Source organism: Geotrypetes seraphini, chromosome 7 (assembly GCF_902459505.1).
Source record: "Geotrypetes seraphini chromosome 7, aGeoSer1.1, whole genome shotgun sequence".
Classification (NCBI taxonomy): domain Eukaryota; kingdom Metazoa; phylum Chordata; class Amphibia; order Gymnophiona; family Dermophiidae; genus Geotrypetes; species Geotrypetes seraphini.
The window spans coordinates 137,299,531-137,326,998 of NC_047090.1; the positions used below are offsets into that span (position 1 = coordinate 137,299,531).

Genomic DNA, 27,468 nt, shown 5'->3' on the forward strand with positions numbered 1-27,468 from the left:
ATGATGTTGTTGGCTAGGACTCTGATGGCCTTGCCCTCCACCAACACCTGGAAGGTGAGAAGCATCATGTGGATCGCCCATAACTCCAAATGACTGATGGGCCACTGACTTTCCACTTGATTTCAACTGCCTTGTGCCGAGTGCTGCAGGCAATGCACGCCCCCCCCCCCCAACCTATCAAACCGGCATCTGTGGTGATCACATCCTAGTACAGCAAAGCTAACGGTATCCCCCAGAACAGAATGGGAAGGTGGATCCACCTCAGTCATCAATTTGGAGTCTGTGCTCATACTCCAGAGATACTAGACACAACTGGGATAAGAGGGATTGCTGCAGCGGTCTCATGTGAAACTGCACCCACAGAACTACCTCCAAGGTCATGACCATGGATCATAGTACCTGAATGCAATCCCATAACTGAGTCTGTTGTGAGAACCTTCTGATGAGGGAGATTGTGGAACAGTAAACCTCTGGAAAGATTGGAAGTCTGTTGGGTCACTGCAATAATTGTTTTACAAAATCTTTTTTCTTAACTTACCAACTCTCCCTCCATCCCATTATGCTTAGCTTGGAGGCCACCCACTGTTGAGAATATGCTGCCTGCTTGTCCTGGGATAAAGCACAGTTACTTACTGTAACAGTTGTTATCCAGGGATAGCAGGTAGATATTCTCACAACCCAACCTCCTCCCCTGGTTGGCTTCTTAGTTAGGTATCTGAACTGAGGTTCCTCACAGGAGACGCGCGCCCTAACTCGTGCGGGAAGGCACTCGTGCATGCAGCACTCGGAAGCTCTTACAAAGATCTTCAAGCAAGTCTGCTTTCAAGGCTGTCCACTGCGGGGCTCCGTCAGTGACGTCACCCACTGTTGAGAATATCTGCCTGCTGTTACGGTAAGTAACTGTGCTTTATACAGTGTTAACAGATGCTTCTTTTACCCCCTCCCTCCTTCCCCCCCATAAGTAATCAAATTGAATCATTTCAAATTAAGAGCATAGAAAAGGCTCAAGTCTTGGTTAAAATATGAAGGTCATAAGCTAAATATCAACCTCTGAGTCTTTGGATATTCTTGCTATGAACAAAACTAGTTAAGCTTATTCGTATCTGTAGAAACCTAAGGAGGCAACTACTGTATACAGCTATTTATTCTTATGGGTGAAACTCTTTCTCCTGGTTACAACAGTTTCCATTTAAAAAAGTGTAATAATGAAGGAATTCTTTTATCAAAAGACTAGAACATTTGTACAATTAATCTTAATTATAAAATATGTCTTGCACTGGAAAAATAACAGTCAAAATTACAGAACACTGCTATTTAAAGGCAGAGCAAAATGAGCATGCCAACGTGCAAAAGTAGTTTCCTGATTAGGAAGGCCGTTTAAGGAATAGTAGCACTTAGAGATATTTATCACATTATAGATAAAAACTGTGCCATTTTGAAACACAGCAGAAAGTTTCTCTTTGCATGCAATGTATCCTTCAGCTGTAACACTACATACAATCACTTAAAACTGTACTGTCTATTCTTGCAAACTTTTTAAGATGCAGCAAATTTAGGGGCCTTTTTCACTAATATAGGCTTAGTGCGCTATAAAAGGCTTAGCGCAAAATATGCAGAAGCATCCTGCAATATTTCCCTGGTTGTACACAATAATTGTGTACTATTTTTAAAAATGATTTTGCGAGAGGGGACAGGGCATGAAAATGCTAACCAGCTAAAGCATTCACATTAGCATATGCTAATTTGTTAATGCATGGTTAACACAGGAATAAATTTACCACCTCCTACATACTGTATTTTTTGCTCCATAAGACGCACTTTTTCCACCTCCAAAAAGGGGATGGAAATAAGGGTGTGTCCTATGGAGCGAATACCCCCCCACATACACACACACACACACCCCATTACCTTATTTAGTTCCTCCGGCGGTCCTGCCCTTCCCTCTGGCGACTCCCGAACTAACTGCAGCAGCGTCAGAGCGGGTATAAGGCAGGTGTGAGCTTTTCGCGCTCCTGCCTTGTCCAGTGTTGTTACGTGAATGGCTGCCTTAGTTCCTCCAGCGGTCCTGCCCTTTCCTCCAGCGACTCCTGAACTGCAGCAGTGTCAGAGTGGGTAAAAGGCAGGCGCAAGTTTTTTACGCTCCTGCCTTGTCCCACATCGCTGCGTGAATGGCTGCCTCAGTTCTAGCTTTTATGGCTGGGCCCAAAGTTAGATTTTCTCCCTTCTGCTGTGATCTTAGACTCAGGAGAATCTTTGAAAATTGATTTTTCCTCGTTAATACTGGGTATCGTTTTCAATTCTTCATTTACATTTAAGGATCAACTAAACTCGCTTATGAAAAAGTGTTTTTTTTAGCCTCCGTGCTCTGAGAAGAGCGAGAGTACTTTTTCATTAACAACACTTCTCTATATTGGTTCAATCAATCATTTTGTCAAGGCTGGATTACTGCAATTCAGTGTATTTGGGTTTTTCAAAGGTCATTCTGCAGAGACTTCAATTAATACAGAACACTGCAGTTAAACTTATTTTCGGTAAGAGTAAATTTGATCACATAACCCCTCTGCTCAAGGAATTACATTGGCTTCCAGTGTATTTCAGAATTCAATTTAAGTGCATTTGTATTGCATTTAAGATCCTATTTGGCATTTTTGCCACTTTGATTCCTTTAAACTGGAACGTTCATCGATCTCATCTTGCCAGAAGTTCTCAAAAATTAAAACTTACATTTCCCTCTCTGTGGTAAAAACAGAATCTTTAAGAGATTTAGTTATTCTTATTCTTTTAAATTAACCGAATTCTAGAATGCTTTACCACTTATATTAAGAAGTTTAGGTTCTTTTGCTTTATTCTGGAAAGTTCTGAAAACTTTTGTTTGCTAAACATTTTGGAAATTAACTATTTCAGTCTACTTTTTTTGTCACATTTATGTATTATGTTTTGTAAACCAAGTTGAGCTACTCTTGGTTGTTGACTCGGTCTATAAAACTAAGTTTTAGTTTAGTATGGGTTTTTTCTTGTTTTCCTCCTCTAAATCTAGGGTGCGTCTTATGGTCAGATGAGTCTTATGGAGCGAAAAATACGGTACTTCTGTGTTAATATTTTTGTCAGTCCTGCATGCTAATTGGGAAAAAAAAAATATTAGCATGGGACCAGCAAAAGGAAAAAGTCCTATAGCTGTGGTAAAAATGGGTTTAGAATGCAGGAAGTCCCATGTTACTATACACTAAATCCATTTATACCACAACTTAGTAAAAGTTAATTTGTCAATAGAAAATTCACTCTAGAAATTATTAAGTAGTTAATGCCCTTGAATCTTGATGGTGGACCTCCTCAAGTGTACTCACAAATACTAGATGCCCAATACTACCCAGTTTTTAAGAAGGGGGAGGGACACAGAGAGCATGCAGAAAGTCTTAAAAACAGTATTTTCAGCCCCTCCCTCCCCTGATTTACCTCGCAGGCTGTAACACCTGTGACTTGTGCTGGCAATATGCTGCAGCCTGCCTCAGCTCTGTACAGAAGCTAGAAAGGAGAGGAAATCTCTGCCTCATATTGAATGTCCTCCACAAAGCAGATCTTCAGGCTGCCAGTCAGACATAGCATTCGACTGAACCCCCCACTCCAACATACCGACGGATGCGCTACCAGAAGGAGGGAGGCAACAAATGCAGCCGGCACCCTGCGGGACACTGCCAAATCTCCTACGAATGCCTTACAGCCTGCACTCAAAACCCTGCTAAGCAGTAGGTGAGGGAAGGTAAGCAGGGACGGCCCCAAGCTCCAAAACTACTTGTGCAGGCTAGCTAATAGGTACCAAAAGGGATTGGCCTGTCAGCAGCAGACCTTAGTCAGCTTCTCCACGCAGACAGAGCCAACTGTGAAATAGGTAAGATCTGAGTACCAAATCCGCTGGAAATTAAGTGAAAAGCACCGAGAAAATAAATAAAAAGTGAGAGCAAAACAGAAACACTCCTTCCGGCTCGCATGCACAAGGGAAAAATTATAGGTGGCAGTACAGGAGTAGATTCCTTCTGTAGATGGCTCACAGCCATGGGGAGATAACCCACTTGTCCAAAATGGCACACCTATTGCACTGGGGGGAAAAAGTGTATTTACCTACTGGTGCAGCCACCAGGAATGTCTGAATCAAGCTGGAAAAAGCAATTATTCCTCAGCCTCTGTACCATGAGGATCTAGAGCAGCAGCATAAAGTTTTACCCAAGCAGCTAGCTCCTGCAGTATTGAGGCTTGAATAGCCCATTTGCCGTTACTCTGGGTATGAATCTCCACCGCTCTTGGAATTCTTCCTGAATAGGAACTTATTCTGCTGACCCAAAGTGAATTTACTGGTTAGTTGACAACCACACAGTCCTTGCAACTGTGTATTCCAGTCATGTATAATATAATCAAAATGACAAAACCCAAACCAGACGGCTCATTTTCGTGAGCTCCCGCATCCCTTGCAAGGAATTAAACATTCAACAGGATTAAAAAAAAAAAAAAAAGTGTTCACTAAATCATATAAAATACTCACATCTGAAAAGAAATTGAGAACCTTGAGAAACGTCAAGAATGAAATTAAAAAAAGCACTAGGCAATGTTGAAAACAATAAGACAAAAGCAGCAAGAAAAGCAGCAAAAAAGTTCAGCTCTCAAAGGTTTACAATACTTGGATAGTGACATCATAAGATCAGGATGTGTTCTTCTAGTTGCAGAGAGAGAGAGAGAGACACACACACAGAGACAGAGAGACACAGAGACAGAGACAGAGAGAGAGACAAAAAAAAAAAAGAGCCCTAAATAAAATAGTTACCACATGCATGCAATCTTCTCACTTGCATTCAAATTAAATATATATTTTTTTCCTTGGACCCACTTCTCGCTGTTCTTACATGTGAGGAGAGTGTGGTTAAAGCTACAGTCTCAGCACCCCAAGGTTATAGGTTCAAACCCACGCTGCTCCTTATGACCCTGGGCAAGTAACTTAATTCCCCCATTGCCCCAGGCACATTAGATAGATTGGGAAGATTGGGAGCCTGCTGGGACAGACAGGGAAAAATGCTTAAATACCTGAATAAATTAATGTAAACCATTCTGAGCTCCCTTGAGAGAACAGTATAGAAAATTGGACATGTAAATGTCTAAAAAGGTTAACTAAAAATTCGAGCCCATGCAGCTGATATATCTATGTCAAGCACTTAACATCAAAGCTTACAATCCAGCAACAAATGTAATCAGAACATAGAAAAATCAATAATGTTGCACTTTGGTGTTTTATTCATAAGCCTCTAAACATTCCATTAAGACTGGAGAGAGAAGCTGCTTTCTACTAGTGCTCTGCAATGGCTCAATTGATCTTCCTAATGGAATAAATGAGTTTTATAACAGTAAAAAACTGAAGGTAAGCAAGCAGGAAATACTGCTAATGAATTCCATACAAATCCCTACACAGACTTATTGTATGTATAATACTAATGGTCAATGAAAATGTTATTGATCAGCATTGCCAAATATTAGTGTTTGCATCACACCCTCAAACCACCTTTCATATTTCTGTTCCACCAGACAATAGGCTCCCAAACTACACTACCATAAAGACAGACTACAACAAACTATATATAAAAAAAGGTTAATGTTGAAATCAGGGGGATAAAAATCAATGATTTAAAAAAAAAAAAAAGTTTTTTTAAATAAAATGCCTTTGAGGAAAAAAAAAAAAAAATCTAAGATAATCTAAAAGTTATTCATCATGAAATAAGGATTAGTTTTTAATTATGTAGCATGAGACTGTATATATTCATGCAATGTTTAATTTTTTGGGTAAATTCATTCCATTAATCCATTCATTATGTCACGGGCAATTTTTCTATCTATAACAGGGGTAGGCAATGATGACTGCAATCCAGTCCAGTCAGGTTTTCAAGATTTCCTCAATGAATATGCATGAGATCTATTAGCATGCACTGCCTCCATTATATGCAAATAGATCTCATGCATATTCATTGGGGAAATCCTGAAAACCCAACTGGATTGTGGCCCTCGTTGTCCACCCCAATCTAGAAGATATTATCACAGATTCTTTGTTTTGCATTTGTGTTGGCAGAGATAACATACTTCTTCACAGCAAAAATCTTTCTGTAGAAAACCATGATTTACCGTATTTGCCAGCATATATGATGCACTTTTTTCCCCTCAAAATTGCCATACACAAGATTCACAAAGTCTTTTTGTTCAATCGTAAGCGCACATGTCATGCATTCTCCACATTTAAAATAGCCAGCCTCAGCTGGCAATATCGGATGTGTATCAGTGTGGCAGGACTCAATAACTCTTCCAAATTTTTATATCGAGAAAAAAGCAACCCTCATGGCATGTTCAGAAAAAATGGGATGTGTCCTCATAATTTCCCAATGTTGTCTAATGATCTTTACCACCTCTTCCCCACCCATTGTAAATTGTAAAATGCACGTCAGTATATTCTCATCATCCGCCCTATTCCTTGGTCGGAATAAGGCCTCTCCATCATTATATTTAAGAACATAAGAACTGCCGCTGCTCTGTCAGACCAGTGATCCATCATGCCCAACAGTCTGCTCACGCGGCAGCCCTCTGGTCAAAGACCGGCACCATGAGACTAGCTTTACCAGCCACGACCTTGTTCAGCAGGAACTTGTTTAACTATCTTGAATCCCTGGAAGGTGTTTTCCCCTATGACAGACTCCAGAAGAGAGTGTTCCAGTTTTCCACCACTCTCTGGGTGAAGAAGAACTTCCTTACGTTTGTACGTAATCTATCCCCTTTCAACTTTAGAGAATGCCCTCTCGTTCTCCCTACCTTGGAGAGGGTGAACAACCTGTCCTTATCTACTAAGTCTATCCCCTTCAGTACCTTGAATGTTTTGATCATGTCCCCTCTCAATCTCCTCTGTTTGAGGGAGAAGAGGCCCTGTTACTCTAATCTGTCGCTGTACGGCAGCTCCTCCAACTCCTTTACCATCTTAGTTGATCTTCTCTGGACTCTTTTCAAGTAGTACCGTGTCCTTTTTCATGTACGGCGACCAGTGCTGTACGCAGTACTCCAGGTGAGGGCGCACCATGGCCCGGTACAGTGGCATGATAACCTTCTCCAATCTGTTCATGTATAAGCTTTACTCAACAGAATTTGCGAATAACCCCTTGCTGATAAATCATTTTTTTTGAAAGACCTAGCTTGTGATTTAAAGGCTGATGTTGAATGACAAATTCTTATATACCCAAGACATTGGGAATATGGAAGACTGGTTTTCAATGACCTGGGATGACGACTCCCATATTCCAACATCGTGTTCTTATCAGTTGGCGAGTTTTCAGCATGCCATTACCAAGCCAAGACAATATGTTAAGAATATGAATAAACCAGCATGGTTATGAATAATGATTCCGACATCTTACTGCATGTTCCTGTTTTTTTGTTGCTTGTAGCACAAAATGCTGGTATGACGTCATTTAAAGCACAGCTCTTTCCCCCGACGAAGCTGGTGGTGAAACGGGTGCACTCCATTGAGATCAAAGCTTGAAGATAAGCGCTACACCTAAATTTGATTTATTCTCTATTGAGTCATGTGCAGTTATATGGATGGAAGGAGGTATTTTTTAACCTGTGATTATACTGTGGGTTGCTACGGCAGTACCAAAAATTGATGCAACATGTTAGGCCATTGATGTACACAGGTGATGTACTATAGTGACTCTTTGTAGATGCACATAAAGACGCTAAAATAAACTAACTCAGTGGTTCCCAACCCTGTCCTGGAGGACCACTAGGCCAGTCAGGTTTTCAGGATAGCCCTAATGAATATGCATGGAGCAGATTTGCATGCCTGAAATCTCCATTATATGCAGATCTCTCTCATGCATATTCATTAGGGCTACCCTGAAAACCCGACTGGCCTAGTGGTCCTCCAGGAAAGGGTTGGGAACCATTGAACTAACTGATCATCATATAAATATATGGTAGAAAGGGGAAAAAAAAAAACCCCCACCATACCAAATGATTTTACAAAGCAGAGGTAAAAAGCTCCTGCCAGTAACTACTACTACTACTACTAATCATTTATATAGTGGTGAAAGGCATACATAGCGCTGTACATTTTGACATTTTTAGACAGTCCCAGCAACTGAAACGGAAAGGAAGCTGGAGCTCTCAGCCACTGGCTTTCAAGGTAATTGGTTAGTAAGGCAGACATCGGACAGCCATGCTATTATTCCTTTTATGTATTCCAAAGAGATCTTATGTAAAGCGTATGGCAGAAGATCTATATGCATATGGCATTCGTGGTTTTCTGTTAAAAACACTAGAGACTATGCTAAAACCACGAATAACCCGACCTGTTCCTGTGAAGAAACTGCAGCGATTGTCTCCAAAGTAATTTTGGGAGCGGAGCCTGCAAACAAAAAACCGAGAACAACTGAAACCGCAATTGGTGAAACCGTAAATACAGAGGGGGGGAAGTGTACTTTATGAGGAATGTTTGTTTCTTTAATGTTTTTATAGACCGTGTACGGTACAGGAGAACATAAGCCCACACATGATCCAAGTTACATACAAATTCAACTTAAGAACGGGTTTAAAAACGGAATTCTTAACGCAGAGACTGCCTGTACCTTGAAAGCCAAACAGTTAGCTGATGCATACCTCTGAAATATGACCAACAAAAGGATTGTCTATTTTTTTTTAATGCAGGAACGCAAATAAATATACTCAGAGAAGTAAAAGCGAAGCACTCGCCATGCAACTGTCACTGAAACACGAGAAAGCCCCAGACCACTGCACTCCCTCAGGGTTTTCCTGTGAATTTTTTTTTTTTTAATGCAAGGAGTGAGTTGGAGTACAGGGTAAACACCACAGGAGCCCTAGAGAATGGGTAGGGAACCAGCACCTCCAGTTATACCCATATAGGTAACCCCAGAAACCTAACCCCTTCGCTCAGCTGAGATGGCATGGCCAAATAGGACCAGAAGAGAGTCCATCCATCTGCCTGAAGAGATGGAGAATACTGAAGTACCAGTGAGCAGGCAATCGTATAAATGGCAAAGCTCAACTTATGTGCACTATCTCCGCCTCTGGTTGGTGAACACAACCCATTCGTCATAAGCAGCAGATGAATCCAGACAAGGAAGATCTATATGCCATATGCAGATTTAAAAAAAAAAAAAGGGGGGTGGGGGGTAGGATGGGGACAGACATTTAAGACACATCTCACAGAAACAAAAAGTCTAATGCACACTGGACCCACTAGAATCTGTCCTAACTGGTAAAATGTCAACCTCGCCTCACCAGAATGCCCTTTGCTGGTCTGGCTTGGTAGGAGAGCAACTGCTCAGGCCATATACTCTGCTGTTCACAGTCCGACAAGTGCTTTGAAACACAACATAAGAATTGTTGCTGTTGGGTCAGACCAGTGGTCCATCGTGCCCAGCAGTCTGCTCATGCGGCGGCTCCTGGGTCAAAGACCTGTGCCCTAACCAAGACCAGCCCTACCTGCTTTTGTTCTGGTTCAGCAGGAACTTGTCCAACCTTGTCTTGAATCCCTGGAGGGTGTTTTCCCTTATAACAGGCTCCGGAAGAGCATTCCAGTTCTCTACCACTTTCTGGGTGAAGAAGAATTTCCTTACGTTTGTACGGAATCTATCCCCTTTCAATTTTAGAGCGTGCCCTCTCGTTCTCCCTACCTTGAAGAGAGTGAACAACCTGTCTTTATCTACTCCCTTCTGTCTTTATCTATTCCCTTCATTATCTTGAATGTTTTGATCATGTCCCCTCTCAGTCTCCTCTTTTCAAGGGAGAACAGGCCCAGCTTCTCTAATTTCTCACTGTACGGCAACTCTTTAGTCGCTCTTCTCTGGACCCTTTCGAGTAGTACCGTGTCCTTCTTCATGTACGGTGACCAGTGCTGGATGCAATATTCCAGGTGAGGGCTTACCATGGTCCGGTACAGCGGCATGATAACCTTCTCCGATCTGTTCGCGATTCCCTTCTTAATCATTCCTAGCATTCTGTTCGCCCTTTTTGTCGCCGCCCCATACATTGTGCAGACGGCTTCATCGACGTCGACCAGTACTCCCAAGTCTCTTTCCTGGGGGGGGGTCTCTCCAAGTACTGCCCCAGACATCTTGTGTTCATGTATGGGATTTTTGATACCGACATGCATTACCTTACACTTATCCACGTTGAACCTCATTCGCCATGCTGCTGCCCATTTCTCGAGCATGGTTATGTCGGGTTGCAGATCTTCACTACTCTGGATAACTTCGTATCGTCCTCAAATTTAATCACAAACAGCAGTACTACTTATTTCTAATAGCACTGCTAGATATATGCAGCACTGTGAAGAGGGTTATGTAAAGAACATCTTTCTAATCTTGTGCTAAGTCACATCAGATTTAAATGCATACATTTCATAATCCAAATACAGTAAAACCTTGGATTGCAAGTAACTTGGTTTGCAAGTGTTTTGCAAGACAAGCAAAACATTTCATTAAATTTTAACATGATATACAAGCAATGTCTTGCAATACAAGTACATACAGTATACATACATCACAACCGACCTGATGGTTCTTCTCTCTCTGATGCTGCAAGAATGCAGTGACTGTTCTAAATGAGTAAAGTCTTGCAATACGAGTACATAGAGTATACACGCGTCACATCACCACAACTGAGCAGATGGTTCTTCTCTCTGACGCTGCAGGAGTGGAGTGACTGCTCTAAACAAGCAAAGTCTTGCAATACGAGTACGTATAGTATTTCGTATTAAAGTTTTTGGGTTGTGGAACGAATCATCTGAGTTTCCATTATTTCCTATGGGGAAATTCACTTTGATATACGAGTGCTTTGGATTACAAGCATGCTTCTGGAACGAATTATGCTCGCAAACTAAGGTTTTACTGTAATTTAGTTTACTATCTCTAGACATATTGATATGTACACTGAAGTTTTTAAATAGTGCAAGGTTAATATACAAATATAAAATTCAAATTAGTGTGAGGGTTCATGCAAACAAGACAGTGAATCAATCGTCGTTTTAAAATCGGCCAGGAATCGGCCAACAGTGATTGAATCGCTATCTTTTAGTGAATCGGGACCAAAGTCTGCTCACACATTTCTCTTTAACATTCAGGTTTGTACTACACAGTTACATTGTCAAGTTGGGATTCCGATTTACCCGACATAGTGGTTCAGCTTATTCATGACAACACAAGAAAAAAATGTTTTTAATGCAACTTTCAAGAACAGAATAGAGATCAAAATGGTATCAAAGCACAACTTAGTTACCAAAACTGCTATTCTGATAGGGCTTATGAACCAGTAATAGACATTCCTATACAGCTTGCTGGCTTCCATCTCAATACTAGGTTTTTCCAAAATGATATATCTGTGCCAAGTGGCATTCCTTTAAGAATGTAGGATCCTGCCTTGTCAGGCCTAGTGCTAAGTGCCTCACAGAATATTTTAAGCACACTGGAAACATGCAAATGTTTTCTCCACCCTCTCCCCCCCCCCCACACACACACTTTCCCACCAACTTATTACAGTAGACTCTCTGTTAACCGAAACTCAAGCAACCAGAAGAAAAAAACCTAAAAAAATACTTTAAATAAAAATGGGGGGGGGGGGGTAAATCAATTTTTGGCAGAAATTTAAGGGTTAACCTGGCATGCCACACCCAAGTACGCTCATGCTTTGTCTTTCACATGTCCGGTAGTTTGTCTGAAACAGTTCATGATATGGGATATAGTACTAAATCTATTTTAATAGTAACTCTCAAGCAACCAGAAACTGCATTTATCTGGCATCTATCAATCCCTAATGGGTGCCGGTTAACAGAGTCTACTGCAGAGTCTCAAATGCTTTTTTAGCTCTGGCATACTAAACATAGCAAATGTTTTTCATGGCACACTTTAGGGAGCAAATGGTTTTCACGGCACATTATAGCTGAAATTATAAAATTGCAACGCCAACAATAAATAAATAACTCTCAAATTTAATTTTAAGTTCTTTAAGCTATGTATGGGTAATTGTAATGGTAAAACTAAAGTAGATAGAATTGCTAATCAATGCAATGGATTTGCTCGTTTCTAAATGCAAATTAACTCAAAATGTGGCTTGATAGTCGACAAGCAAGCACGTATTTCATCATCTACCATCTGCAGTCATTCTCTCGTTTTTTTATTTAATGTCTGTCAGAGCTGAAAATCCAAGTTCAAAGATAAGAAGATCCAAATGGTAACAAAGCCTCGATTGCTTTGTTGCTCAAGTTAGGATAACTACTGCATATAAACAAACAAACAAACAATTACTTGCTGTTAGTTTTACCGTAAGAGCTACAGAGGTACAATGAGGTAGGAGGGGTCAGAGAAATTTATCGAAGAGGTATGCTTTTATTGATTTTCTGAAGGATTGGTAGGAGGGGGAATTGGAGATGACAGTGGTTAGACCTTTGTTCCATTTGCCTGCTTGGAATGACAATGTTCTATCAAGGAATCTCTTGTAGGTACAGCCCTTTAGGGAGAGGAAGGCAAACAGATGAACATTACACTTATGAAGGAAATTTTTTTAAATAAAAGTAAAATTCTGGATCTCTTTGGGACACACAATTCGACACTGGTCTACTATATTCAAATAACTTCCTAAACCTTATACAAACTGTCAGTCCCTATCCTATTAGGCAAGGCACACAAGCTAGAGGGGTTTCCTTTTTTCCAAGCTATAGCTACGAGTATTTCACATCTTGCTACCACCAAGGCATCTTCAGCTTTCTGGACCTTTACACAAGAGGACAAGTGTCAAATATAAAACTCACCGTCTTTTGTAACTTTTGTACATTCAATCTGCTCCTTGGCTATATTTTAAGTATTTTCATCTGTAAAAGCAAGACCTGATTTGGAAATGGTTTCTGGAGTTATCTGCAATCATTTTGAGACCTGACCAGTAGAACCCAGAGCTACCATAGAGAGACTCTGTGGCTGAAAGACAACTTAAGGGTGGCAATCTATTATTCCACCTTTCAATATGACCACTTTCCATTCAAACATTCTCCCCAAGTATTAGTTACTTAATGTTATTTTTTCTTTCAATCTAAGAAGTCATTTTTAGGTGGCAACAATAGTAGCACGGGTGATCTCGATTCCATTCCTCTTGAAAGACAAAAAACTTTTAACATGTATGTACAAAGCATGTTTCCACATGCATGCTGGTAGAACAATTAAGTACCATGAAACAACATTCTTTTTAATCAGACTTCTGATGTCAGAACATGTGCTAATCTACCCTTTCCCATCATGCTTTAGTAGTAAAGAATGGGAGGGGGGAGTAAATGGTACAGATTGATTCTTGTAAATTTGTAAGGTAGGACACCTTATTCTGCCTATTAAGTTTTATCTCCAGCAACCAAAGAGAAAAGCTCTATCAAGATGTGCAAGAATAAATGACAATAATGGAAGGAAAAAAAGCCAGGATCACTTCCCAATATAAGAACGTTTCTCCTCATCATTCAGCTACTGCGTTATGTCATTAGCTTGAAAGGCTCCAGTTTCTAGAACGCATACAATTTATATTCTGTAACCTTTGAGAAATATTCAAGACCTTTAATTTTATTAAAAGACCTCAACTTTGAATCAGCAAAATAAAGACAACATCAAATATTCAATGAGCAGAAAGCCACCGCGATCTTTGTCCTTTCCAATAGGCTAATGGATTTATTTTGAGCACTATAAGTGGCACGGCATAAGTCACCTTCAACAGTTCTTTCTAGCTCAAGTATAAAAATAACATATTAAGGCTGCTCCTGAAAGGCAAAGCTATCCCAAGTCGGGGGGGGGGGGGGGGGGGGGGGGGGCGGGACGACGACAGCATAACTACTCATTTCCTGTTGTCAAGGCTATTACAGCATTTCCTTCCTTGACTTCAAATAAGGATATTCTGAACTAGCCTATTAATTCTAATCCTTAATGCATCTTCATTCTAAGAATTGTCATCTTTGTATTTATGTATGTGACAAAATAAAATATAACTCAGGAGTTGTGCCTTCCTGGCTTCTCATTTATGAGAACTGTTCAAAATCAGCCCAAGAGCCATACTGAGTGAAAATTAAGGTAAATCCTTAGCCCACTACAGCAAAAAAGACCACATTAAAAAAAAAGTTACTCTATTTAAATCATAGTTAATAAAAATAAATCGAATCCGTGCAGATAAAATATACCGCTACTTTACCCCCTCTTTCACGAACACATAGGGCTCCTTTAACTAAGCTGCAGTAACGTTTTTAGTGCGCGCTAAGCCCCGTGCTACGTGGAAAAACTAATGCCAGCTCAATGGAAGCGTTAGCATCTAGCGTGCGCTAAAACCGCTAGCGCAGCTTAGTCAAAGGAGCCCACAGCGCGGGTTTTAGCGCCGGCAGCGGCGGTAACTGCTCCGATGCTCATAGAATTCATATGAGCGTCGGAGCAGTTACCACCGCTGCCGGCACTAAAACCCGCGCTATGTGTTCGTAAAAGAAGCCCACAGCGCAGGTTTTAGTGCCAGCAGCGGCGATAACTGCTCCGACGCTCATAGAATTCATACGAGCGTCGAAGCAGTTACCGCCGCTGCTGGCGCTAAAACACACGCTTTGCGTTCGTAAAAGAAGGGGGGGTTTATTAGCAATGAGTCTGCTAAATTGAGACCTACAGTGGCTTAGGGATGAGGTTCATTACTATCATGGTACATAGAGTTAAACATCCCCAACCATAATAATTATGATAATAATAAAACAAATTAAAAAAAAAAAAAAATTCACCACACACTCCAAGACCAGCTCTTACAATCAAAACATGTGTTGCCACAAGTCCCAATAACAAAAAAAGGTCTATACAAGATCATTAAATTAAAAAATAGATTGATAAATAAAACCAGACTGCAGCTGCCTCCCCCCCCCCCCCCTATTTACTACACTATTACAAACTACTTGATTTTTTTTACTTCAGCGGTGGGAAAATGTAGTGGGCTCCTTGGATAGTGAAACAGAACTGAGAAGCATTGGAGTAGTCCAATTACTTGCACTTTGCAGTCTAGATTATTTGCATAAAATATTCATTTCCAGACATCTATACACTACTCACCTCTTCTTAAAACCATAATATCCTACTTTTCCCCAAAGCAGTCCTAAATAGTTTTATCTCATTTCTCTTCTGCATTCTCTGCAAAGCTGCTCCCTGAAACAAAGGCTAGCCTAGAACCACCCCCAGAACAGACCCAGAGTAGTGGCATACCATGGATCTTCAGCACTCAGGATCCCAGTGTGTACATTTGTCTCATCCCCCTTTCCAAACACACAGATACACCATTGGGTTTTTAAATTTTTTTGTTTTGTTTTTAATAAAAACACTAAATTCCTCCCTCAAGCTGGCACCTGAGGAGGGAGAAGCTTTTGCTAGTCATCATGCATTAACAAGTCTCCTCGTAGGAAACACACACAACTAGCCGACATGTACGTTCTGCATAGACTAAGGGCTCTTTTAACTAAAGTGCACTAGCGGTTTTAGCGCATGCTACAATGCCCCACGCGCTAAACGCCAACGCCTCCATAGAGCTTGCGTTAGTATTTTTCATTTAGTGCGGGGTTTGCGGGCGCTAATCTTCAGCGTGCGCTAAAAACGCTAGCGCACCTTAGTAAGACTGCAAAGCTTTTTAATTCATTTCATTCAGTGCAGCTGCACGAGTATACAGTACTTTATACCAGGTGAAACTGCTAGATTTGCTTTAAAATTTAACCTATTTTTGCACACACCCACATTTGGGGTAACAGATAAACATTCTATTTGTTTTACAAGATGTTATCTTAGATTTTGTTTCATAATCTAAAATAAACTGTTTGCCTTGTGACTCATGTAAACCAAAGAGAGGATTACTGTTTAATCACAACCTATATGCTTACTTACTACAACCGTAGTTACAAATGTTAGTCAAAATAGAAATAAATACTAGCTGGTGGGAAGACTGTGGGGAATAATTAACTTGCTCAGTTTACAAAAACTAGACAAGTTTACAGAGAAAGGGAAAAATAACTATATCTAAAGAAAAATATTGTCGATCACAGGCTTTCAAGAAACCTATTCCCACACATTAGGAACTACAGTATATACAAATTAGGACATTTTAGGTCAAACGCTGCATTTCACAGACCAAGCGAGCACCCTGCATAAAGTGATGGGGGGGGGGGATAGAAGAAATCAGCCGAAGCTCTGTATAACCCCAGCCAGAGCCACACCTACAGTACCCACCCATCCCCACCCGGCGAAAGCAACTTACCAAATTTTTCCACCAACTTAAGCATCACCCCTCCAATGTGCACCTCCCCCGTCACTCTCAGGGTAACATCGACATTAAGATCCGTCACACGGACATTTAACTCCCACGTCCCGTCCGCATAGCAGCCATCTGGCATCCTTATACCGTCCAGAGCCATCATTCCTTCCTGTAAAGCAGAGGAAATGACATTCTAATTAGCCAGCAGAAGCTGCTCTGGCTAACATTTCCTACAGTCAAAACCTTCCCTTAACTCAAAGAGAAGTTTACAAAAAAACAAAACCAAACAAATTTAGTGAAAAGAACCACCCAAAAACCCTCCAACCACCACCTAATGTAGAGGAACCGATTAAGGAGAGATGGAGGCGGGGGCGTTGCGATAGCCGATACACCCCACCACCAATCAATGCAGGGCATGGGCAGGGGGCGACATTTTTTTCCCTTTTAAAGTCCATGACATAGTCTAAGACGGCACTTTAAAAAGAAAGACGAAGTCCAAGAAAATACAGGGCACTGTCGCGTTTGTCGATTTCTACCATCCAGAGACCACAAGCTGTGGTTTGGAAAGAACAGCCCCGTCTAAACAAGCGACTTGCCCTCGCCAACCACCTCCCAAGCGTTACTTTTCGTTGTCCGGAACGTCAAAGCAGCTTTTTTTTTTTTTTCCTCCCGCTGCACCAAAGGCCAACTCCTCGGTCCGAACTAGAAACCGTTGTTCACCTGTTCACCGCCAGCAAAACCCGTTCCGCACGTTTTCTTCCCAAATGGCAGGAAAGGCAACACGTCACCGCGCGACTCCTGGGCCGCCGCCGCCGCTGCCCCGCACGCGCGCACGCTGAGAGCAATCCCCGAAATCCGTCCTTGGCGCTGTAGCCACTGGCCAAAAGGCACGAACGCGGCTCGGAAAAGCCAAGCACCCGTTCCCTTCCACTCACCTTCGCTTTCTCTTCCGCAACCGCTCCAAGCCAACAGCAACGAGTCCAAGGTTAGAAGTGAAAAGTAGTTTTCCACGGCAAACGTGTGACTAAAAAAGTACCCCAGCTGCCAGCTCCCTTCAGCCTAGTGCTAATGGAGTCCCTTTGGCTCCCCTTTTCCACTCGGCGCTAACGTCACTGGCTCGCTCAATCTGGCTCCTCTGTCCAGTCACTCCCACTTTCTCCTCTCCGTTCCAGTCGCTCTTCCTCTTTTATTCCTCCATCGTCCCAGCGAGCCTGAACGAGCGAGCGAGCGCGCGGCCACGCGCCACACCGCGAAAACTCTCGCGCAGGCCGGAGGGAGAGATGGAAGTGACCCGGGGGTGCGCCGTTGCGCTAGCTCGAAGAACTCGGGATTGCAGGCTGGAAAACTATTTGCAACAATAAAAGCCCCGAGGAGCCGCCGCTGCCCTTTTATGGAAGTGAATAAGCAGGAGGATCAAGTCCAACATCCGGGCCATTACAGGAGAGCTCAGGGGATGGAGGGGCTAAGACTAAGAGGATGGGGACTTGGCAGGGATTCCCTTTAGAAGCAGCTGGATTGGATACCAAAGTAGTTTTAAAACAAGTTTGCTGAAATTTATAAAAGCAACGAGGCCCATAGTTCATCTTCATAGACTGGTTGACTTTATAATAGCTCGGTTTACAAATAAAAGCGTGTAGAAGAAAAAGAATGTACATTTCTTGACTAGATTTTGGGACATTAAGGCCCTGATTCTCTAAAAGTGCGTCCCGATTTTAGGCAGCTGTAGACGTCCTACAGCTGTCTAATCAGCCAATCGGGATGCACGTTTTCTAAAAATAAATGCTCCCCAGGCAGGCCTGAAGGCGCCTCCGGGAGCCTAGGGAGACCCACAAGATGCCTAAGCTTGTCTAAGGGCCTTAGGCGGCCCTAAGCGTCTCCCTAGTAGATGAGAAGCTTAAAAATGTAGGCCAGCAAAATGCTGGTCTACATTGTAAGTAGACGCGGCCGCTATACTTATCGCGGCAAGGGATCTCTCTGCCGCTATAAGTATAGCGGGCCGTGGCCCCTGACCGATCACTGGCAGGAGGGTGCCCAAACCCTCCTGCCCGAAGACGCACCCTGCCCCCCCCCCCCGACATTACCGATCCCCCCCGACAATATCGGTCGCTGGCAGGAGGGTGCCCAATCCCTCCTGCCCGAAGACGCACCCCCCCCAGCGCTAACAACCCCCACTCCACCAAACCTGTTCTTACAGATGGGTCTTGCACGTCGAGCAAGCAGGCACGCCTCGTCGAAATGAGGCGGGCCCGCCCCTTCCTGGCCCATCCCGCCGAAGCCTAAGGCCTGATTGGCCCAGGCTCTAGAAGCCTGGACCAATCAGGCCTTAGGCATAGCGGGTCCGCCCATCCCCACTTAATCTAAGGCCTGATTGGCCAATCAGACCTTAGACTTAGTAGGGATGGGCGGACCCGCTATTCCTAAGGCCTGATTGGTCTAGGCTTCTAGAGCCTGGGCCAATCAGGCCTTAGGCTTCAGCGGGAAGGGGCGGGCCCGCCTTATTTCAACGAGGCGTGCCTGCTTGCTCGACGTGCAAGACCCATCTGTAAGAAAAGGTTTGGTGGAGTGGGGGTTGTTAGCGCCGGGGGGGTGCGTCTTCGGGCAGGAGGGATTGGGCACCCTCCTGCCATCGATCGATATTGTCGGGGGGGGGGGGCGGTCGGTAGTGTCGGGGAGAGGGGTGCGTCTTCGGGCAGGAGGGTTTGGGCACCCTCCTGCCAGCGATCGGTCAGGGGGGCCACGGCCCGCTATACTTATAGCGGCAGAGAGATCCCTTGCCGCGATAAGTGTAGCGGGCAGTGTCTAATCTAACCCGATTCTCTAACCCGCGTCTGTAACATGGACGCCGGTTACAGAATCAGGGTTTAGTTTAGGCCGATTCTGAATAGGACACCTCTCCCGGGCGTCCTATACAGAATCAGGGCCTAGGTGTCTTGCGGGCCTCGCCTTCAATATAGGCGGCCTGCCTGGGTAGCATTTTTTTTTTTTTAAACGTGCATCCCGATTGGCTGATTAGACAGCTGTAGGACGCCTACAGCTGCCTAAAATCGGGACGCACTTTTAGAGGATCAGGGCCTAAGTGTCTTTTAACAGGTTAAAAGAGAAAACCTAAAATGTGTAGGCAGGACAAAGTATTTTTTTTGTGAAATTTTCACACTTTTTAAAGGTCTTCCTTTTCTATTAAAAGTAGTTAAAATATGTGTAGAAATAGATTTTAGGGTAGGTGTATCTTTTTTTTTTTTCAAATATTTACATTTTTTAAATTTCATAACAAAAGGTTGAGAAACAGAGATAACACTGAATATATACATGCTTGTATATAGTAAGGTACAAAAAGTACTATAAAGAAAATTGTTCCTGTATTACAACAAATAAGCTTCTAAGGACTTCTATGTTCTAATGCTTAGAGAGTAATTAGCAGAGTTATAAGAACGTTATCTTCATTTTTTTATATAATAGAACCCAATCCCACCACATGTTAAGTTGGAATTATCCTTCAAGTTATTAATAATTAACTTTAGAGATATAGAAATTAAAACTCATAAAGAGCCTTGTCTTCTTCTGAAAGATGTGTTGAAAGCACCAATGCTTCGGACAAGGAGAGAGTGTGTCCTTGCATTTAAGAATAGCTTACATTTTGGTTCATATATCTGTCCAAAAGATTTAAAGATTATCACAGTAATAGATTTGAAGCATGAGAGTACCAAATTCTTTATAACAAGACCAACACAAATCAGTTTCTGTGGAGTTAGCTTAGTTTCTCTTGGTGTCCATAGGGCACAGTGCTGTAGAAAGAATAACAATTGTGTGATAGCTTAAGATCTGGGACCACATGACCAAGATATATTCCACAATAATTTCATTACTAAAGCTGATATTCGACCAACCACTTTTTCAGATCCTGCTCCAGTAATGTTAAATCTACTTATAGAGGACTTTATTTATAAATCATACACTTTGAGATTTGATCCTAGACTTCTTAATATACAAAACTTTCAGAAAACTATACAAAAAGGTATAAGTGACTATTGCTCCTTCAATACAATCAAGGACATTTCCCATACATTTGATAAGTTTTTGGGAAAAAAGAGGATTGTCACAGTTTGGAACATAGACACAGCACATAAATAGCTGAAAGGAAGTTATATTTACTGTTAAGTGACACCATCTACCTACTTGATCAGCAGAACTGGATATAATAATCAAAGGACAAGAAGATTTATAGTAAATGGCCAATCCATTTTTCTTTCCAAGAGCTTGTGAGACAATGCCTTATGAGAATTTAGAGTGTTTTAACAAATGTTTGTATTTCTCATTTAAGTGTGTTTCTTGGAGGAAGATTATACCAGGGAATATGACCAAAATTTTGACGTTTAAAGGAGTTATTAAATCCTTTGACTTTAAGAGGAAAGGACATTATTGAATATTAAGGAGACAAAGAGGCTCTTCTCAAGAGGTGATACTTATCATAAGTATTTATCATCTGAGGACTGTTTTTGCCATTTGATCCTCTGCTCAGAACTGTGGCGGCTGATATACCATATACATCAGGCACCCGGAGAAACAACATGAGACGTCACTGGGGACCTTCGGATTCCTTTGAAAAAGCCGCGGCTATTGCAGTAGAAAAGAGGTGATACTTATCATAAGCATTTATCATCTGAAGACTGTTTTTGCTTTGATTCTCTAAGTTTGCTCAGAACTGTGGCGTTTGGTGTGCCATTTACATCAGGCACCCAGAGAAACAATATGAGACATAACTGGGGACCTTTGGATCCTTTTGAAAAAGCCATGGCTACTATGGCGCGTGGCCAAAGGAGAGTACTCTTAGGGGCACCTCAGGCCCCTTGGGAGCCACGAGTAACTGGGAGAGCTTAAAGTAACCTTAGAAGTTGATAAAAATATTTTTTTCATTATGAGTGAATGAAAAGGTAAAACCAACATTTCTACCTCAGTAACAACTGGTCCCATAGATTGACATTTGACCACTCCTAATGTGGTCTCTCCACAAGTTCCAGCTGTTGATATGTCTTCAAGGGTATCGCTCAGCCCTCTAGATCAGGGGTCTCAAAGTCTCTCCTTGAGGGCTGCAATCCAGTTGGGTTTTCAGAATTTCCCCAATGAATATGCATGAGATCTATGTGTATGCACTGCTTTCAATGCATAGTTATTGGGGAAATCCTGAAAACCCGACTATTACGGCCCTCAAGGAGGAACTTTGAGATCCCTGCTCTAGATAGTACACTTCCACTTCCTCCTTTTTTTCTTGTTTAATTAGGTCCCCAAGTAGGTCCTAATATACCTTTACCAAATAATCCAGAACTTCAGACACCTTTAGTAATTACATATAGTTCTATGCCAAAGGCTTACACCATGTGATAAATGGTTCTGAGGATTATGGTTTGGTTGAGATACCACAGGAAATTTCCTTGAAAGATGTTTGGTTAATTAAAATGGAGGCTGTATTAAAATCAGTCATTAATCAACATCAGGTTTTCTCTCAGGAGAACATAAGAATAGCCTTACTGGGTCAGACCAATAGTCCATCAAGCCCAGTAGCCTGTTCTCACAGTTTTTGCAAAATTAGAAAATGTAGACTCTACTGTAAAGATCTTTGATAAAAAGTTTACTATGGTTGAAATGCAGGTTTCAGCCTTGCAAGCTATCTCCGCATCATCGGTTAAAGTTTCCCTTAGTTTACATTTGAAAGTTGAAATGTTGGAGAATAATGCAAAATCTAAAAACTTGCAATTATTGAATTTTCCAATGACTCATTTACTATCTCCTGAAATTCTTTTAAGGAAATATTTTAAAGAAATGTCAAGTTTACAAAATACTGATTCAATGATCATTTCTAATTGTTATTATATTCTTCAAGCTAAAACATTTCCTACAGAACAAGGGGTAGATCAATTGATTACAACATAATTTGATCTTACAGGTTTCTTAGAAGATTCTCAGGATGTAATACAGAGTAGATCCACCCTCTTGATGGTATGCTCCAGTGAAAGTGATAAAGCTTTAATCGTTAAAAGTTACTTTTAAGTACAAAAATGCTGAATTCTGTAGAGCTAAAATGTTCATGTTTCCTGATGTGGCCAAAGCAACACAGCTTAGAGGGCAGACCTTTTTGACATTATAGCCTAAAGTGTTGGCTTTCGGAGCCACATATTTGTTTAAATTTCTTTGTAAATGTATGTTGAAATACCAAGATAAAGATTTTCTTTTTTGGGCTCCAATACATTTGGAGCAATTTCTTAAGCTACATGAAGGAGGAAAATTTTGTTTTAGGAGGTCAATTAAATAGGGCTCTTATATTGGGGTTTCCAATGACTTTCCTTTAAGTTTACCATGATATATTTAGTACCACCTCTCAAGATGTGGACTTGATGGAATACTGCATTATTTAGAGATATTTTCCATTGTATATATTTATTTTGTATTTCCATATCCTGTACTCTATATGGAATGTAATAGTAAAATGTGGAAAAAAAGAGGCTCTTCTAAAAAAAAAAAAAAAATCCTCAGAAATCAAAATTAAAAGAGAAATTCATAGCACCCTAAACCAGTGTTCTTCCTCCGTTGTATTACTGATGATGTCATCAGCAATGTGGCACATGGAATGCCCGGGTGAGAGAAGGCCCGAAGCAGCCTGTCTAGATTGCTGCTGACATTGCCGTTTGTTACAAGGTATTTCGGTCTCATGGATGGCGGGGGAGAGATGGAAGGGTCAGCGGCGGGGGGGGGGGGGGTGCGCAGCGGGGGGATGGGAGGGAGGAATAGATGCTGCAAGGGTTCTACTGCACAAGGGGATGGGTGAGAGGGGAAGAAAGATACTGCACAAGGGGATGGTGAGAGGGGAGGAAAGATGCTGCACATGTGGGGGACAGAAAGGAAATAGGAAGAATTGAGGTAGAGGAGAGGAAGGGAAAGATGATCATTGTACATGAAAAAAAATAAGACCTACCCCAAAAATAAGACCTAGTGCCTTTTTTGGGCCCAAATTTAATATAAGACAGTATCTTATTTTTGGGGAAACGTGGTAGCGGTAACAAGCATATATTAAACAAAGTACAAAGATCACAATGAATGTGCCTGATTGAAGCAAGACAACAATGAACTAAACTACTCAGACTTGACATCTTGTCTTCTAGAAAAATTATGAGCAGTAAGATCAAACTAGCTAAACATATTATAATTAATATAATTATGAAAAACTATAGCTATTACAACATTATCAAACTTGATGTTTAGAGTACTGGAACAGCAGTGAATAGATAAAAAATAAACAAAAAATGTAACCAGCCATTTGATGCATATTCAATAGTTGAATAGCCTTGTTGTTCCAGATAATCCTGTAACGCATTGGGATCTTCAAAAGATTTACCCCCTCTTCTACAAAGCCGCGCTAGCGGCTGCCACGCGGTAACGGCCCTGAACCCCATAGAGATTTAAAGGGCTTCGGGGCTGTTGCCGTGCGGCAGCCGCTAGCACGGCTTTGTAGAAGAGAGGGTTAGTGATGTTATTCAGTGAGTGTAATTTTCATGGTCGTTGGAAAAATATCCCATATCTTGTGCCAATTCTTTTCAGATGAAATCTCATAGAGAAATTGCTTTCTTGAATGCAGTGTATTTATGTAAGTCCACTACAATTAGAGTGACCATCATGTTTAAGCAGTAGTTTTGACAGTGGCGTACCGATGGGGAGCGGGGGGGGAGGCGGTCCACCCCGGGTGCACGCCCCAAGGGGGTGCATAGCTGGCCACCCACCGGGGAATAGGCTGCCGCCGGGGAAAGGCTGCCACTGGCCATCGGGAACAGGCCGGCGCCGAGTTCGCCCTGTTTTTCTTCCCTGCGGACCAACCAACTCTCGCCACCCGATGTCAATTCTGACGTCGAAGAGGACATTTTGGGACAGTCAATCGCTGCCTGGCTGGCCCGGAATGTCCTCTTCGATGTTAGAATTGACTTTGAGCAGCGAGAGTTGGTCGGCCCCGTGTGGAAGAGAAGCAGGACGAACTCAGCGCCAGCCTGTTCCCGATGGCCAGTGGCAGCTTTTCCCCGGCGGCGGTGGCAGCAGCATGTTTCCCAATGGTGGTTGCATGGGGGAGGGCAGGGAGAAAGAAAGGGGGGGAGACAGGGAGCCAGAAAGAAAGAAAGAAAGGAGCGGGGGGGGGGAACAGGGAGCCAGAAAGAAAGGGGGCAGGGTGAAACAAAGAAAGAAAGAAATAATGGGGCATGGAGAGAGAGAGAAAGACAGACAGACATAGAGAAAGAAAGGGGGTATGGAGAGAGAGAAAAAGAAGGGGGTAGGGTGAAAGAAAGAAATGGGGCATGGAGAGAGAGAGAAAGACAGACAGAGAAAGAGAGGGGGCATGGAGAGAGAAAGAAAGAAGGGGACAGGGTGAAAGAAAGAAATGGGGCACGGAGAGACAAAGACGGACAGAGAAAGAGGGGGCATGGAGAGAGAAAGAAAGAAGGGGGCAGGGTGAAAGAAAGAAATGGGGCACAGAGAGAGAGAGAAAGAAAGACAGACATAAAGAAAGAAAGGGGCATGGAGAGAGAAAGAAAGAAGGGGGCAGGATGAAACAAAGAAAAAGTTGGGGGAGGGAATGAGATCTGGAGGAGAGGAAGCATACAGGAGGCTGAAAGAAGGGAAGAAATATTGGATGCACAGTCAGAAGAATAAAGTGCAACCAGAGACAGATGAAATTACCAAACAAAGGTAGGAAAAATGATTTTATTTTCAAAGTAGTGATCAAAATGTGTCCGTTTTGAGAATTTATATATGCTGTCTATATTTTGTACTATGGCCCTCTTTTACTAAACCGCAATAGCGGTTTTTAGCGCAGGGAGCCTATGAGCATTGAGAGCAGCGTGGGGCATTCAGCGCAGCTCCCTGTGCTAAAAAACGCTATCACGGTTTAGTAAAAAGGGAGGGGGTATATTTGTCTATTTTTGTATAGTTGTTACTGAGGTGACATTGCATAAAGTCATCTGCCTTGACCTCTTTGAAAACCCGCAGAATATAAATGATAATTAACATTTTCTCTGCGTACAGTGTGCTTTGTGTTTTTAAAATTTTATTGTTGGTAGATCATTTTGACTTGGCCATGAAGTTAAGGGGGAGGGAGGGAGGGGAGCTGCTGAAAGACATCTAGTAATCCTTGCAGGCTCGACTGTGCAGGGAATTATTTTTGTAAAATCATGTTTTGTTATGCGACTGGCATTATTTAGACTTTAATTTCTATGAATGAATAAAATGAAAATGATAAAAAATTACTTGCTTGTTTTTATGTGCATGCGCACATAAGGAAAGTGAAGAGAGAGTGGGCTGAGGACGCTGAAGGGAAATGGGGAAGAGAGTGGGGGGAAGACGCTGATTTATAAATTGACAATTGTACAGAATATTGTTTCTTTTTATACTTTAATATAATAAGTTGAATATAAAACAATTTAAGACTTGTGTGGATGGAATCAGGTGGTTTGTGGGGATGGGGACCAACCTTATGGGGATTAGTCCAATAAAATGGTATTTTCTTATTTCTCATTATTTGTTTTATTTTTATTTGTTAATTTGTAAAGTGGTGATTGTTTTGTATCAGTTTTTTCAAATTTACAACTACTGTCTTTATATTTTGCACAGTATTAGAGGACATTTATTACTGTTTTTGTAGTGTTGCATTGTATGCAGTCTGGTTTCTTGGCAGTTCAGTTTAACTTTTGTCTACATATTTCTATTTTTAGTTTGTGATTATTCCATATTGGGTGAGGGTGTATCTGTCTGTGTGTATGAAAGGGACATGGCTTTCTGATAGCATCAACTGTACAAGATCAATTGACTGTGCAGGATCTGGCTTGTTTAGTTTTACAATGTATGTGTTGGTGTTCTAGTGCTCACTGCAGTGTTTAAGATGCTGCCTTTTCCTAGGTACACTCTTGTGTGATACGTGAATTGTTACTAAAAATTATATTTTTCATATAGATTGGGGGGGGGGGGGGGTGTCAAAAAATGATGGGCCCCGGGTGTCACATATGCTAGGTACGCCACTGGGTTTTGATTTAGCAGTTGGATGATTTGAGCTATGTGTTATCTCAGAGATTGTAAAATAATTGGCAAGGCTGGGATGAACCTTAAATAATATGACATGGCACATAGTGGGCCTGTTCCTGTTCAAGAGGTAGTGAAAATGTAAGCTGTAAGGTATCTGAAATCCAAATCTTCAGAAAAGAGATGAGATCCAACCCTTCACAATGTTCAGGTAATCCTCAAATTTTAAAGCTATTTCTCCTTGATATGTTCCTCAATATCTTGAAAAACTTGTATATTCCTTGATATTTTAAACAAGGATTTTAGTTGTGCATCACGAGCAGTCAAGCCTGCTTCGGTTTGATCCAAATAAGAGGTATGTGATGAGGTTTGCTGTTTGATCTAAATAATTTCTTGCTTTAACTCTCCCAGTGAGTCTTTATTATCTTTAATTAAGTATTTGACCTGAAGAAGCTCCTTAAGAAGAGTAGACATTGGGCTAGATTCACTAAGCCCACTGATCATGTTTGCGATCGTGTACTGACCCGATTTTCCTTCAACCCAATTCACTAACCTCTGTGCCGATCATCCTCCGATCCACACATGCAAATGATGGGGGAACAGCATGCAAAGTAGGAGGGACGCGATTCACAAAACAATTTTTAAGGAACACCGACTGGGCTGCCCAATGATAAAACAAGCAATTGCTGAGGACCAGTCGCTTGTGCAAAAACCATGCTTTCTGCCCTGATTCTCCTGCTCTTGCCGCCCCAATTCTGCTTCTCCTGCTCTCTGCACCAGTTCTCCTGCTCTTGCCACCCTGCTCTCTGCCCCGACTCTGTGGTTTTAACCCATGGTGCAGCCCCGCTTTCAACCCACAGGTTAAAACTACAGGCTCGCAAAAGTTTCCAGCTCTTCCTTTACGGTGAGCATGTGCAGATCATCTACAGGCAAAGAAGATGGTCTGCACACGCTCAAGGATCGCTGTCCAGTGATATGTGTGGTCAGTGGGGGGGGGGGGGGGGGCGTGCATTTGATCGCCCCCATTTGAATGAGGACGCATTGAGAATTCATCGGCCTGCCATGGATCGGACATGATCGGGAAGGTAAGTGAATCTA

At 42.0% G+C, this 27,468-nt stretch overlaps 1 protein-coding gene across 7 annotated transcripts in view; it reads right to left on the reverse strand.

The window, feature by feature from the left end:
- Nucleotides 1–17,694, reverse strand: part of FERMT2 (fermitin family member 2) — a 240,951-nt gene extending 223,257 nt beyond the window's left edge. For 2 of the 7 annotated variants that reach the window (XM_033951887.1, XM_033951888.1), the window contains exons 1-2: nucleotides 17,259–17,688; nucleotides 16,327–16,492 (exon numbers count right to left, since the gene is read on the reverse strand). In XM_033951887.1, coding sequence (XP_033807778.1) covers nucleotides 16,327–16,486 — 160 coding nt within the window. In that variant the 5' untranslated portion in view covers nucleotides 16,487–16,492; nucleotides 17,259–17,688. Of the gene's footprint in view, nucleotides 1–16,326; nucleotides 16,493–16,946; nucleotides 16,967–17,043; nucleotides 17,149–17,258 lie in introns of those variants that run through there. The other 5 variants (XR_004540114.1, XM_033951884.1, XM_033951886.1 and 2 more) reach the window with 5 other exon arrangements.
- Nucleotides 17,695–27,468: the final 9,774 nt, after the last annotated feature.